General features: G+C 25.9%; 2 protein-coding genes across 4 annotated transcripts in view; one reads left to right on the forward strand and one right to left on the reverse strand.

Moving 5' to 3' along the window:
* The window catches only part of LOC126907786 (uncharacterized), a 13,394-nt gene extending 3,172 nt beyond the window's left edge, over positions 1–10,222 (reverse strand). The window contains exons 1-2 of one of the 2 annotated variants that reach the window (XM_050689380.1): positions 10,206–10,222; positions 306–401 (exon numbers count right to left, since the gene is read on the reverse strand). In XM_050689380.1, coding sequence (XP_050545337.1) covers positions 306–309 — 4 coding nt within the window. In that variant the 5' untranslated portion in view covers positions 310–401; positions 10,206–10,222. Of the gene's footprint in view, positions 1–305; positions 580–641; positions 1,075–10,205 lie in introns of those variants that run through there. The other variant, XM_050689379.1, reaches the window with a different exon arrangement.
* The window catches only part of LOC126907788 (uncharacterized), a 30,212-nt gene extending 16,311 nt beyond the window's left edge, over positions 1–13,901 (forward strand). Inside the window, exons 2-3 of one of the 2 annotated variants that reach the window (XM_050689385.1) lie at positions 12,337–13,154; positions 13,616–13,901. In XM_050689385.1, coding sequence (XP_050545342.1) covers positions 12,337–13,154; positions 13,616–13,851 — 1,054 coding nt within the window. In that variant the 3' untranslated portion in view covers positions 13,852–13,901. The remainder of the gene's footprint in view (positions 1–12,336; positions 13,155–13,615) is intronic. The other variant, XM_050689383.1, reaches the window with a different exon arrangement.
* The last annotated feature ends 1,535 nt before the right edge of the window (positions 13,902–15,436 follow it).

Genomic DNA, 15,436 nt, shown 5'->3' on the forward strand with positions numbered 1-15,436 from the left:
AAAAAAAAAAAAAAAAAAAAAAAAAAAAAAAAACACATCATAGTAAAATAATACCTTCTCAGCTTCGCATCGAAGCTAAAAAGTACATATGAGATTTACTATTTATTATTAATTGTAAACCATAACTCAATTTAAAATGTATTTCATAACTTCAACTAAAATTAATATATAGGTACAAAAAATTGATTTAAAAAAAAAAATTATACATAAATGTTTATTATGATATTTATTTATAAAATATGTAAAGGAAATAAATTATGAAGTTAATTTAAGTATACCTATCTACATATTATTGTTTAACTTACCCATATACAAATGCTATTGATGACTAGAAATCCAAAGTTGAACTTTACTATTGCTAGAATTATATTCTTCATTTTGATTATTGGTGATATTGTTATCTAATTAAATTGTAGAACAAAATTTAATGTAATAAACACAAAAATAAAAAAATTATTTTAAAAATCTTATTAGAATGGGAGATTGTTTCATTTTTTTCAGCCATTTGAACCATATTTAACGTACGACGCTTCATTATATTATTATTATTTGTGTATTTTAATTACCTACTAGTGAATACTTATAATAAATTATTTAATTAAAGAAACAACCGTTGTAACTTGTAAATAACACTATCTCACCAAAATCTGAACACAAACAAAATAACCAAAAACAAAGTACTCAAAATTAACATAAAGTACACACAAAACATGCTAGATAAACAGTTAATACTATAATTAGTATATGTCGACCGTAGAATGATATCACGTTTATCAGTAACAATATTTTGCTTATCAATCTTGATTCATAAGACTTAAGTCAACATAAGTCAATTTTGACAGTTAAAAAAATATATTTATTTACGTTCTAAATGTCTTAAGTCATAGTAATGACTTACGCCTTTTTTGCTAAACAAATTAAACGTCATAGTGACTTAGGATATTTTTATTTTTGCTATAATATGTGCTAGAATACACATACACTTATGCCATCTAGACCAAAAAAAAGGGTAAAAAAAACTACATATGACAAAATTATAAAAAAAAAATGCCAAAAATTGACATAAGCCCTTTTTCCCTGAAGCCAAAGAATTATGTCTTATAATAATAAATTTGTGGGTAAACAAAAATGATAAAAATGTGATTAAAATGTTATAAATTAAAATATAATTAGTGATTAATATAAAATGTATGAAAGTGTATTATAATTAATTTAATAATTAGACAATAAATTGATATAATACTTAATATACTAATGATTATCATTATTCTTTTAGCTTCGATGCGAAGCTGAGAAGGTATTGGTTTTACTAAGATGTGTTTTTTTTTTTTTTTTTTTGTCTGTTGCCACTTTTTCTCAGCTCTCACCGAACCGATTTCTTTCAATGATACGTCAAATCGTATCTAGTTGAAGACATTATCCTCACAAATTGAAAAAAATTCCCTCGTTCCCCGTAAATGGGGGAAACCTCCGAAAAAAATACAAATTTAAAAATGGCTTATTTTCGAAATTTTTTCAATTTTTTTTACTAAAAACTGCCGTAAATTTTTTAAAAATAAACATATCAATATAATTCTTTTTTTTATAGATGCATGATGTTATTACCTATCATTTGGTATATATTTTTTTTATATCTGACTCTTTACCTGCCCACAGGGGGGGATTTAAAATGACAACTTTTTCACAAAAAATTTACTTTTTCAACTTAAATTTTGAAAGTTTCCGGAATGTCTGACACTTTTATTTATATCTTAAATTAAAGTTAATGTAATCTACTTTATTATGAGAAAAAAAAATTTCGGACTTTGTTTTATCTTCAGGGTGAAAATGGCTACCGAATGCTATTTTTGTTTGAAAATTTTCGATTTTGTATTTTACATTTTTAACTTTATTATGCTATAACTTTTTGAAAAATGTATGGATCATTACAATTTTTTTATGAGAAGTAGTATTTATATAGGTCTTTCATTCGACATACTTTTTTTTTTAAACGAACCATTTCCCTTAATACAGGGGGGATTCAAAACATAAAAATGCATATAGATAGTAGAACTTTTTCAACTTAACTTTTGAAAGTGTTCCGGAAGGTCTGACACTTTTATATATATCTTAAATTAAAGCTAATGTAATATACTTTATCATGGAAAAAAAAAATTTCGGACTTTATTTTATCTTCATGGTGAAAACAGACATTAAACTTAATAAAAAAAATACGATTTTTGTAAAAAAATTCTTTTTTATATTTTTAACTTTATAATGCTATAACTTCTCGAAAGATGTATGGATCAATATAATTCTTTTTTTTGTAGATGCATGATGTCTTTACCTATCATTTGGTATATTTTTTTTATAAATCTGACTTTTTACCTGCCTACAGGGGGGGATTCAAAATGACAACTTTTTCACAATAGTAGAACTTTTTCAACTTAACTTTTGAAAGTGTTCCGGAAGGTCTGACACTTTTATATATATCTTAAATTAAAGCTAATGTAATATACTTTAATTTGAAAAAAAAAAATTTGACCTCTGGACTTGTCTTCNTAATGGTAAAAAAAAATTTCTGACTTTATTTTATCTTCATGGTAAAAACAGACATTAAACTCAATGATAAAAATACGATTTTTGTAAAAAAATTCTTTTTTATATTTTTAACTTTATAATGCTATAACTTATTGAAAAGTGTATTCATCAATACAATTTTTTTATGAGAAATACTATTTTTTAATAATCACTTTTTCATTCGACATACTTTATCTTAATCAGGATATTAATAAGGAACTAGCAGTTTATGAAGCCTTTGGAATAATCCACCAATTTTTTAAAATTAAACACTATCTAAAGATTTGCATCGAAGCGTTTTTTTTTGATAGTGATTTTAATCACTGTCAGATATCATTATACTTGATCCAACTATGCCACGTCACCACTGTGCCGCGACCCCCCTGTGCTGGGTTTTTAAAAATATAAATTTATAAAAATAAAAAATATATTAATTGGGTTTATGAAAAAATAAAAGATAAATTAAAATTTTTACATATAATAGTATTTTTGGACTATATTTTTTTATTTTTGTAATTATAAATATAATGAGAATAAAGGTTTTATTTTATTTGATTTCTTTCGGAAATGTTTATTTGGCAATTAATGTTAGTACTACCACTAGGGTCATATATTTTTGCTGACATTTTTTATCTCGTTTTTTATTTGTTGTCGTTATGGTTCTGTTATTGGCGAACGAAAACTATCGACATCAGTTATTTGTCATGTCGATCTGCTACAGCGGACATTGCGTTAAAGTCCCCAGCGCAAGTCATAGACCACTTTTTCTCAAGTGTATACGAGAACATGATTTGAGTACTTTGGATGCGCACGAGCTTCCGTAATGCACGCGTAATGGGATTCGTTTCAGTCGCCAATTTTCAACAGATAAAAATGATTCAGTCGCTCTTGGTCAGCGATTCAAAGCGGATACACCGACTATTACTTCTTGTTATTGTCCAGTTTCAAGCCGTTCACGTCAGTGATACATCGTTCGAATATTTTATTTTGGAATATAAGCCTGAGGAACTTTAACTCCAAAATTACTAACAAAATACCCCAACGCGACGGAAGATATGCAACTGTTTGTCGCCGTTTGTCGTTATGGCGACGCTTTTATAAGATTTTCCAATAAACGCTATATGATGTAATTGGTCATAAAAAACCAATTAGCTACATATATTTGTAATTCTACATTTATTATACGAGTATATTAACTCGATAATTTGGAACTTTTATATATAATAATCGAATAAAGTTATGTTAAAATTTAAAGAAACTTAAAAACAAAGTAGACACCCTTACAAGACATAATAAAATTTAAAAAGAAATATATCTAATAATTAAAAAATAATATGTAACTAAAAATATACGAAAATAATTTTAAAATTATTTTGTGAGCAATTTAGTAAAAACATTGTATAAATTTATCTAGATGAGTGTATATTCCATCTAAAATAACATTCAGATCATCGTTTCTTTAATTATATTGTACATTAGTATATATGATCTTAATGAATGCCTAACTGTGAAAAAGGGCCAAGTTCCAACCGTCAACCTCTAAAAAAAGTTCATTTATAATAGTAATGATATCTACACTGTGACTAGTTTTCTCTTTCATAAGTTCATAAACTTCAATAATACTTTCATGAATAACATTGCTCTTTTATTCGTATTGCCTAACACATGGGCAATTTTAGAATGTGTCTATAAAACAAATTTCTCCACGATTTCCATGAATTCCGTGAGCAGATCTGAACTTCTTTTCTTTTCTTCTGAGTTCTTTCCTTCTCGTCTCCTACGCAACTCCAAAATGAGAGTAAGCTAATACTTATTTAAAAGTTGTAAACCCTCAACAGTCGTTCTTGCCTTTCAGACCGTTTATTTTGAAAAAAATTAAAACCCAACTTAAATTTTATCTCGTATTCTTATACATATAACCCTTATGATACCTTTACTTTCCGTCCTTTTTTCTATTTATTACAAAAACTGAGTAATTATGTTTATTAAAAATAATAATAATAATATAGCAGGGTAAAACCAATAGCTTTTCGGGTGCACATTGAAGCTAAAATGAAATAACATTATAGAAAACTTTAAAAAAATACTAGAATAACGTTATTAAATCAAAAAACCATTTACCACAAAAACTTATTTAATGTTATTATATCATTTTCAAAAAATGCAAATATTGAATAAAGTTATTATATTTAAAAACGAAAAACATTCAAATTTCTTTTATATTTAGGCTCTGCAAAATTATAACATTTTCAGAAGAATTAAGCATATTTTTAGTTTTACAGGTAGTAAATATAAGTTGAAATTTTTTTGATGAAATGTCATTTGAAGTTTAAATTCAATATACTTGGGCAGAATACATTCCTGAATATACTGGAAATAGTTTTTTGAAAACTTAAAAAATATATAAATGAATCTAAATCATGCAATTTATATAGTCTTCAATACTAGATGATTTTAAATGATTTTAAATGATAGGAAATATATAGTATGAAATTCAATAATAACTGCGATAATTATCGCATAAATTATAATTTATATCCACTTAGAGATTTACATGTTTGCAAAGCTGTGAAAAAAAATTTTAATAAGATATTTTTAAACTTATAAAGTTCACCTTTAAAGTGTATTATTATAATAATTGTCATAACGCCTTTAAGAGAACTAACATTTTTCGATTTTTTTACAAAAATAACTTTGGTGAATATGTTACTTTAAAATAATTCTTAAAATATTTCGATGTAAGTTATAGAAAAGTACAATGTCACAAAAATGTATTATGTACGGGGGGCTATATAAGTACGGAAAAAATATTACCGGAATGTATAATAACGGAAAGTAATATTTCTGAACTAATATTTACGGACCGTAGAACGAAGGAAAGTACAATGCCGGACCTTATATTGACGGAAAGACAAATAACAGACCGTAGAATGACGGAACGTATAATCGCGGAAAGTGAAGAGCCGGATTGTATATTTCCGGACTGTATTTTTACGGAAATATATCATTGGTTCCAAAAATGTGAATAATCAAAATCTTTATTTATAAAGCATTAAATATCTCATGACATTTATTATTTCTTCCATGAAAATTTGTATAAAGTAGATTCCTGTGATATTAAAATTTATTATTATTACAATATATTCTATTTACTATCATTAAAATATACTGTATATAAAATTCTTCGTGAATTATAAAAAAGCTTTAGTGGAAAATAATTATTTATTTTTACAAATAGGAGTTAAGAATACATTTTAGTAATTACTTGGATCCATCGTAAATGTAGTACCCTAATTTTAAAGTTAACAACATATAAACTAACAAAATAAATCGTATAGTTAAATAAAGTCAGTTTAATTCAATTGAAAATTAAACTATTTTTTAAGATCACAGTACAATTTTAAATTCAAAAGATTTTGAAAAGTAATTTAAATTTTAAACTGCATTAGTTTAACTTTGTGTTATAATTAATTTAGTATTATAAGTATAATAAAAATAATATTATCTATTTGGTAGTGCCTAAGTACTTTTCGGTAAGCTTATAAATCAATTTTACCCATTATTCTGAAGGACAAAAATAATTAAAAAATTTCAGTAATGATTGTTGCCAAGCAATATTTTAATACAGCAGAAAACTAACCTGAATGATAAAATTGATTTACAAATCTTTGGTACAGACAACAACTAAAATGTCTTCAACTCCATGTTTTTGGTTAAATTATCGTATGAAAAAATCTATCAAATATATTATACAGGTGATTAATTAAAGATAAGACATTCTTTATATATAAAAGTAATTATATTAAGTACAGTAATATATACAGTAATTATATAAAACAAATAGGAAATAATAAACAATATGTAATGGTAGCACATAAGATGAAGGGTAATAAACTATGTCTAATTTATTATATGAGATATAATAGTATTTTATAATATGTAGATCATTATTGATGAAAATGTAATAAATAACATGTAATAAATTACGATTAATAAAGAAATAATAGTGGTGTCGGTAATCACTTCTTGCCTTTGAACCACAATCAAATTTAATATAAAAAGCCAAAAATAAAGAGCATTCTGAGACAGATGCAGTCAGATATTCACAGAGGCACTCGCTACACTCGATCATTCCACACAACGAAATATATGCAAGAAGTGATCCGCCGTCTTCGCAATTATATTTGTACAAAAAATACAACATCTATTTATTTAAGAGTGACACAGAAAATATCAAGGTAGAAATCTAATAAATTCACCAAAAATAAATAAGGTTTAAAATTAAATTTTATGAGTATCAAAGATTAAGTAGGTATACAGGAAAATCAAGTGATTATCGATAATAATAAATATACCAAGTAAATTTAATCAAAACGATAATGTTTGTACATAGTTATTTGGCAGAATTATATCTTTGATGTGTGTCTATTTCAGGAGTTAGGTTGGAGGTTTATATGTATAGCCACCATACCACTATGGGTAGACACACGAGGTGACTCAATCCGACCTATCATTGATAATCGTCACAACTCGTGGCATTATTGATATTTCAGAAATGACAATTAAGCCAGTCAACGAAGGAGTAATTTTGGCGAATGGCGGAAAACATTCCCAATCAAATTTTTATTAAGATTAAGATATGTATAATGACATACTAAAAGTCCTCATCGATTGGACTTGACCTTTTTTCTTTACAGCCTCGCAAAAGTTCAAAAATATAAGCTTTTTTAATTTTCTCAAAAAATATTTAACTTAAAAAAAAAAGTTTCGTACAAAAGTTGTTTAAAAAATAATTTTAAATAAAAAAGGTATCTTATATTTTTTTATTTTAACAAATATTTTTCGAGCTACATTACAATTATTATGAGTACTAAAATTTATTTTCCAATTTTTTTCATTTTACGGTTATTTTTTATCATGTTATACTTACATTAGACACATTGTTATAAATGCATCTGTGTGTATGTGTGAGTTTATTTATTTATTGTATCATTAAAGTGTAGTGTATATTAAGATACAACTGATAGAGTAGGTAATTGATTTGACGCTATATTGTTTACACCCAACTAAACGCTAAATTGTACATTCCCAAACAACAATTATATTATGTCAATTGCCAACGGAATTTCTGGTAATAATAGAGATAATTGTCATAAAACGTCTTTTAGTCAGGTGCTCGAGCTGATAAAAATTATGACTGCTGAATAACAGGGCTTAAATGTGTCTATTATATGTAAACATTACGTACAAATTCAATAGAAATAAAAATTGAAGATTAAAAAAATTGTACTTTTGTTGAAAATATATTCTATCAAAATTTAGAATGGGAAAATGAATAAGAAAATGGAAAAAAATTTTGTTTAATACATTTGTCAAATAACTTTTTTTTGGTCTTCCTCTACCTCTTCTTTCTTCAACATTCATTTTTATAACTGTTCTTACAGCTTCCGATTCTTCTCTCCTCATAACATGACTAAATCATCTAAATTTATTTTCTCTCATCTTATCTACGATTGACGCTACACTTATACTCCCTCTTATATGCTCGTTCCTTATTCTATTTTTCTAGTCACTCCACTCATCCAACTAAGCATTTTCATCTATGCTAGTTATTTGACAAATGTATCAAACAAAATTTTTTTCTACAAAAGCATATAACTTGTAATTAGGATATAAATAAGGAAATAGGAGATCATGAAGCTTTTGTAATAATCCATTACAATTTTAAAATTAAACACTATCTACAGATTTGCATCAAGGTGTTGTTTTTTGATAAAAATTTTAATCACTGTCACATATCATCTATATTGCATCCAATTATACACACTGTGTCGGGACAATGCTGGTTTTCTTGTTTTTTTGGGTGTTTAAATGAAAAAATATAAGATACCTTTTTTTTTTTAAATTGTTTTTAAACAACTTTTGTACGAAACTTTTTTTGCCCAGAGTTGAAATTTATTATTTGATTATGCCTAATAATCTTTTATTTAAAAAATGAATATAAAACTTTAAATTGATAAATGTAAGATAAATTCTGAGTTCTTATTTTATAATATATAAAGTTATTATTTTTTATTTCAATTACTAAATATTTCACTATTTCCCATACTCCAATTATGTAATTTCACAATTATTGTCATATACAAATTAAACTCGTACAATATTTCATATAAAATCATTGCCAGAGTTAAAACTACAAATTAAAAATCAAATTTTAACCAATATATCAATAAGTCATAGTTCAATTTTCATATGACTAAAAAAATAGAATACTTATAAATATGTTTGATGCATACACATTACACTTAAGTTTTTAATAACTCTATTTTTTTTACAACTAAGCTAATTCATAAAATAAAATTTGTTTCCCCAACTAGAAAAATTATTAAGTTTTACAAAACAATTAAAGTTTAGTATTCTTAAAAAAATTTCATTAAATTTTTTTTTTTTTTGATAAAATTTTAAAATTACATTATTTTCAATTTAGCAATGTAAAAATAGTATTCTACTTTCATAATAAAGCGTGTTGAAGTTCATTACATTCGAAATGTTTTAAAATATTAAATAATTAATAATGTTACATTTTATGACAATTGCAATTATACAAAATCTATATATAATATATATAATGTATAGTTATACAAAAATAATTGCTAGCCATGTATAATATTTTATTATTGTCCATAACTAAATAAATTATTAACTAATAAAAAAAATGTATTCAAAATAGTTAACGCTAGATGCTAGTTTCAAAATTATTATATTAAGTATACCAATATTATTCAGCATATTATACTCATTAGGAATAGTTGGGTAATATTGTCCTAAATTTAAAATAATTAATAAAAAAATCAAGATTACAATGATCATTTAGATGTAATATGAGCAAAAAAATAGATCGTCAACTTATTCTTTTAGGAGCCTGAAGCTTCCCCTAAATATGACACTAATTATACTGCACATCTATTATCACATCATTATATCTATTTACTTTTTAAGTAACAAAACACACTACAGCAAAACTAATTTTTCTTAAAAGTGAAAAAGATTGGTTTTTATTCATTTAGGTATAAATTCTTAGTAATTTTGTCTTTCAACAGCCGCAAATCCAAAAATGTAAATATCTTCTTAATTTGTTTCATTAATTTTCCAATATAAATAATTTTCCTTGTAGCTATATGATAAAAGTGTAGTAATACAAAAATAAGCAAAAATGGTGTTAGGAGATTTATATGACCAAAGTTGGATATTTGGGGATTTAGTCAATTCAGGAGCAACGAGGTTCTATCGGGGTTGTAGAGTCCGAGGGTTTAGAACAGTAAAGACAAGTAGATATAAAAAGATATGTATTAAGTTCCTCTCATAGAGGTATTAAACTCTGAGGTATTCTTGTAGTGGTCGAGGTCTTGGCCTCCTATCTGACACCCAGCCGAAGCATGATGTTAACTGGTATGTGCTTTAGTAAAAATACTGAGGCGATTATGGAGTGGCGGAGGCCTCCTCTGAGACACCCAGTCGAAGTATATGACCAAGCACTAACTAGTTATTAATAATTAAATTAAATGATGTTTAAAAAATCTATTGCTTTACCATTCTTTACTCAGGTTATTAATTCTAAATAATTAGGTTAACATAAATTTACTTACTTCTTTTGTATATATTACGTTCAGATTTATACTGTTCCTTTTTTAATAAATAAATAAAGTATTGACGCAAAAATAATTGTACTTGAAATCGCTTTAAAATGTACTGACGACAACACGAGGTCGTAGCTATTTTGCTCAAAATAAATCAGACAGAAGAATTCTGAATTCTTTATTGGATTCAGATCTTCAAAAAGAAGAGAGACTGAGCCGCTCGTTGGCACGCTCTCTCGCTGGCACGCTCGCTCACTGATGTGCAAGCCGAACTAAGCCTTTTTATATTATTTTTAATTAACCCTTCATGGGTTGTTGTCGTCAGCTCTTTTAGTGATTCTCAATTTATAATTAACAATTAATTATACATTAAATCACTATATTTATAACATTATTAAACAATTTTAACTTATAATTAATATACAAAAACATTAAACAACGCAAGTTTGTATACAGATGTCGAGTTAATTTAATACTCAATTCAGTTTTCTAAGGTTATGTTAAGTTTTATTGAATAATGAACAAGAATTTTTAATCACGCGTGATTGTAGTACCGCGGCGAATTAGTATTTAATTCAATACAGTTTATGAGGTTATGCTACAACATTTAATACGTATCTATCAACAAAAAGATTATTTTGTGTAAGCAATGATTATAATAACATTATCGCAGTATTCGATTATTTTAAGAGTCACTATACTAGGCGAAGGGTTGGGTTTTTTAAATAAATTGGTTCTTCATTATTACAGTTAGTCTTACAAACTGATAGAGTGTGCTATTAATAATATAGTAAAGACCCGATTTGAATCTATTATTATTATTATAATAATAGATAATTATGGTTAAATTAGTGTGTCGTAAATTTTTGTGCTATCTTTCTTGTCATAACTTGGTCAATAACAATTGGTGTATATTATACTATAGAAAAATAGTGACTTCTGTATTCAAAACATTAAAACAACAATAGAAATTTAGTCCAAAATCATTTAACTTTAATAAGCTGTAACAGACGAACGGTTGATCGAAAAAAAAAATTGTAAGAGCAAAGTTGTTTGTATTTTTATTTTCAATCATAATAACAAATTCAAAATAGGGGTTCCCATTTAAGAAATTTCAAATTAATGTTCTTTAACCTTGAAGGGATCAAAAAAATTATGTTTTTACTACATATTATTGTAGAGTTTTTTGAATCAAAAAATATTTTCATTTCCAAAAATTAAAATTTTCAATAGTTACCGAGAAAATGAGTGTCTTATCCTTAATGAATCACCCTGTATATAGATTTTATTATTTCTAAATACATATATTTTCATTTTTGCATGAATTTAAAAGCACTTAAACAAATAGCTTCATTAATACAACTATTTATTAAATGGTATATAATTAAAAATAAAAAATGATTAAAAGCTTCAAAAAGTACAAGAAAATACCTGAAGTAATTCTTATTTATTAGTATTAATGTTCTGTTAGTGTTAATGTTAATAAGACAAAAAATGATTCTAATAATAGTTCTGTCATTATTCCACAATCATTTAACGATTGGATTATCCTTTAATTATTTACAGTGTAATTTTAATATGTATTTGTTAAATTATTTTAATCATAATAATCGATATTTAATTAAAATGAGTGAAAATGTAAAAAAATATGATGTGCTTAGTTTAAGCAAGTATGGCGACGCAATAAAAACTCATGGGGAAATCGTACTAGTAATGTTAGATGTTTTAAGAAAAACTAATAAAGACATTCACGCGACAGAATTGATGTCAGTAAATTTATACTTAAATAACGTATCCGAATATATAGATTTTTATGCTAAGAATAATGACGGCATATATGATTTGTCAGATCAAACTTCAAGTATTCTTAAAGGTTACAAGATAATTAATGATTCTTTTTTAGAACAGTTTAAGATGAAGATATTACAATTTTGCAAAAATGTGATATATGACCAAATATTTATTTATTGTCCTGATTACAATGAATCAGGAGAATATACTCTCGAAAATATTCAATGTGTTGCAAAAAACTTAAAAATCGATTATTACAAACTGATAAGTACCAAAACGACACTGATTATTATACGAAAAAATTAGGACTAAGTAAAGTATATAATGTTTTTAGTAAAGTTATTAAAAGGTCTAAATATTGTGATTTTTTACCAAAAAATTTAATATATTATGACTTAATGACCAGAAATTGCGAAAATTCTGAAAAAGAAATAATGAGAAATTCTCAGGATAAACAATACCCATTGTTAATAAACGGACGAAATGATAATGTCTTAGATATAATTCGATTTGCACCACTTGCAATAAAATGTAAAGATAAAAGTAGCTTGACCCTTTTTGATATATTTAGATACGTTAAATACACTTTTTATAGAAAAGATATAGAAGTATTTCATACACTAATATTAACAGCAACATTTCGTCCTATTGCTATACTTGTAAGACTCTTTATCAGAGTTCTTTGTTCATCAACATACATTTATGATTTTCATAGTAGCCATAAAAAACCTTTAAAATTCTATAAAAATATTATTTCTGTTGGTGAAAGAATAATTGAATGTTTTCAACAGTTTGTAAATATGAATCTGTTTGGTGATGGTCCAACTGAAGTTTTTTTTTCATTTTCAAAAAAAACTTCTGAATGCCTTAATAATTTTATTAATAAAAATAAATCGAATCTCAAATTATCAACCATGGAATTGATGCAGGCGTTGAAATTATTTTTGTATAAAAACAAAATTGACTTTATTGATTTATCTGGGCTCATTACAAAGGACATTATCAATAATTATTTTAATGAATTGGTGGAGAACTTGAATCAAGTAGAAGAATATCTAGCAAAATTAGATAGTCAAAAGGAATTTTTTAAAGTCACCATAAAAACTTCTAATATTAAACACATGTTGGATATAAAATTTACACATGTTTTTAATAGATTTATAATAAGTAAGTAAATTTTATTTAATTTCTTGTCTTATATTTTCTACACTTAAATATTGAATTTGATATTAAATGTAATTAAAATTTTTCTTCGTATTTATTTTTCAAATATTGTGTCAACATATTTCTATATCAAAATTATAATATTTTGACACAGGTATAACTTTTTATTCAATAATATTTTACATCAACTTCTTTTTAAATTCTTTTTATGATTTAAGGCATATTAAATAACATAACGTACCATATTTATTTAAAAAAAAGTAAAAATTACGAAAAACTTAAAAAAAATACTTCAGGTTAGCCATTTTGTATAGAAGATTTTATGAATAAATTTGGTAAAGAAATCTTATGAATGTTCAGTAATAAAATATCTGTAGCATATTAAAGTTTATTACTCATTATTAAATATGAGGTTTATAAATGTGTCATATAGAAATGTAAGTACAATCATTTTTTATTTTAAGGAGAGTTATGTAAAACTAAAGATATTTACACAATGTTATATAAATTCAATGATGATTATGTCAAACAAATCGATGAATTCGGAGATAAAAGTGCAGCTATTGATGATAAAATTAGAAACAAAATTGTAAGACATCAAAATCATCCTGAAATAATTACACAGAATATTGATAGATGCGAATTAAATAATTACAATTTTTATCCTAAATACTTGATAGATTACATATTGTACATATAAATTATATCAATTTGTATATTTATTAATAAATATGCAGATTTTACTTGATAGTTAGATTACCTATTGTATTCTATTATTAGCTTATAAACTTATAACAATTTATCTACTTCCATACCCAACTGCCAGACAGTAAGTAGTTGGGATAAAAGCAAGCAAAAAGAAGATCTATTTCGAAAATTTATAGAAAAAGGTAATTTTTGATATTGTATTAATATACAAAAAAAAAATGCTTTTGTTATATTATGTTATGTTATGTTACCATTGTCGCCGCCATTTTAACGCTTCTTCTGCTATAAGCTCTACAGCGTTTGCGAGCAAGTAGTTTTATTTTCGTTTTTACTGTAAAAAGAAAATATCACCTTTGCGATTGTCGTACCCTGTGCGCTCAGTTTATCGTCGTTGGATATATATGTTTTCTGAGATACATCACAATACCGTTGACAGCAAATTGTACACTTTGGTCAGCTAACTTGCATTCGACTTCAGTTGATCTTTTCAATATTCAACATTATCATCAGCCATTTCATTTAGCAGATAAGTATAATGCTTGTTCATTTATTTTCTAAGACTCATTCTATAATTTATTATTTGTTTATATCATTAAGGCAATGATTAAGGTAATGCCACTAAGGCAGTAGCATTAGTATTAAGTGTCCCCCCTCATCCACATTGTTGTATATAAGATTTTATATTTCTTGTATAATACATTTAATTGTTATAATTATATCTTGAGAAATTCATTCTACAATTAAACATACAGTCCAATCATCTTATTCTTTATCCTCGATATAACTAAAAATTTAAGGCAAAAAAAAAACCACGAACGTTAACGAACCCGCGTGAATACCACCAGGTGCTGCGTTCAAACAGATACCTTTAGTTACATATTATTTTAGAATTAATATTAGGATTAATATTAGATGGTGGTAACGGAAGGCGTGGTCTTATCATAGATAGGGTAAGGGAGGTGTGGTCTTATCATTGATAGGGTAAGGAGGAGGCGTGGTCTCACGATGGTGGAGGTAATAGGTGACTTAGGTGGGGGTGTTTCGGCCAATTAAAATGGCTGTTTAAAGTGCGCATGCGCACTATAACTTCATGTCAGCGGTGGGGGAGGTAGCCATTCGAAAATGGTTGTTCTTCTCCTACGATGCCATCTACTGGAAGGTAAGGTAAATCTCATGTGAACTGATAATGTTCACAGATAAGCGTATACATTACATTGAAATAGTCTAAGTCAATTACTTAATATTAACTCTACAGGGCTGTCCGTCAAAAATTCCTACAGTAGGAGGGGGTAATGAAACATAACATAAACTAACCTATAATGGTTGAGGATGAATCCAACTTAAACTAACAACGTTTTCTATGAATATTATCATTGCTTACCAGACGCTTAGGTAAGCATATTTCCGACATTAAATGTATTACTATATTATAACGCTCATAGGCGTCAGCATTTTTATTTTTACATAGTATTTTATCATTGCCTACCAGATGCTTAGAAAAGCATCTCGTTAATATTAGTATATTACTATTAATTATATATATAATTAATATAATTACTATAATTGGTAATATATTT

The sequence above is a fragment of the Daktulosphaira vitifoliae genome, unplaced genomic scaffold (assembly GCF_025091365.1).
Source record: "Daktulosphaira vitifoliae isolate Bord-2020 unplaced genomic scaffold, ASM2509136v1 Scaffold_5, whole genome shotgun sequence".
Classification (NCBI taxonomy): Eukaryota; Metazoa; Arthropoda; class Insecta; order Hemiptera; family Phylloxeridae; genus Daktulosphaira; species Daktulosphaira vitifoliae.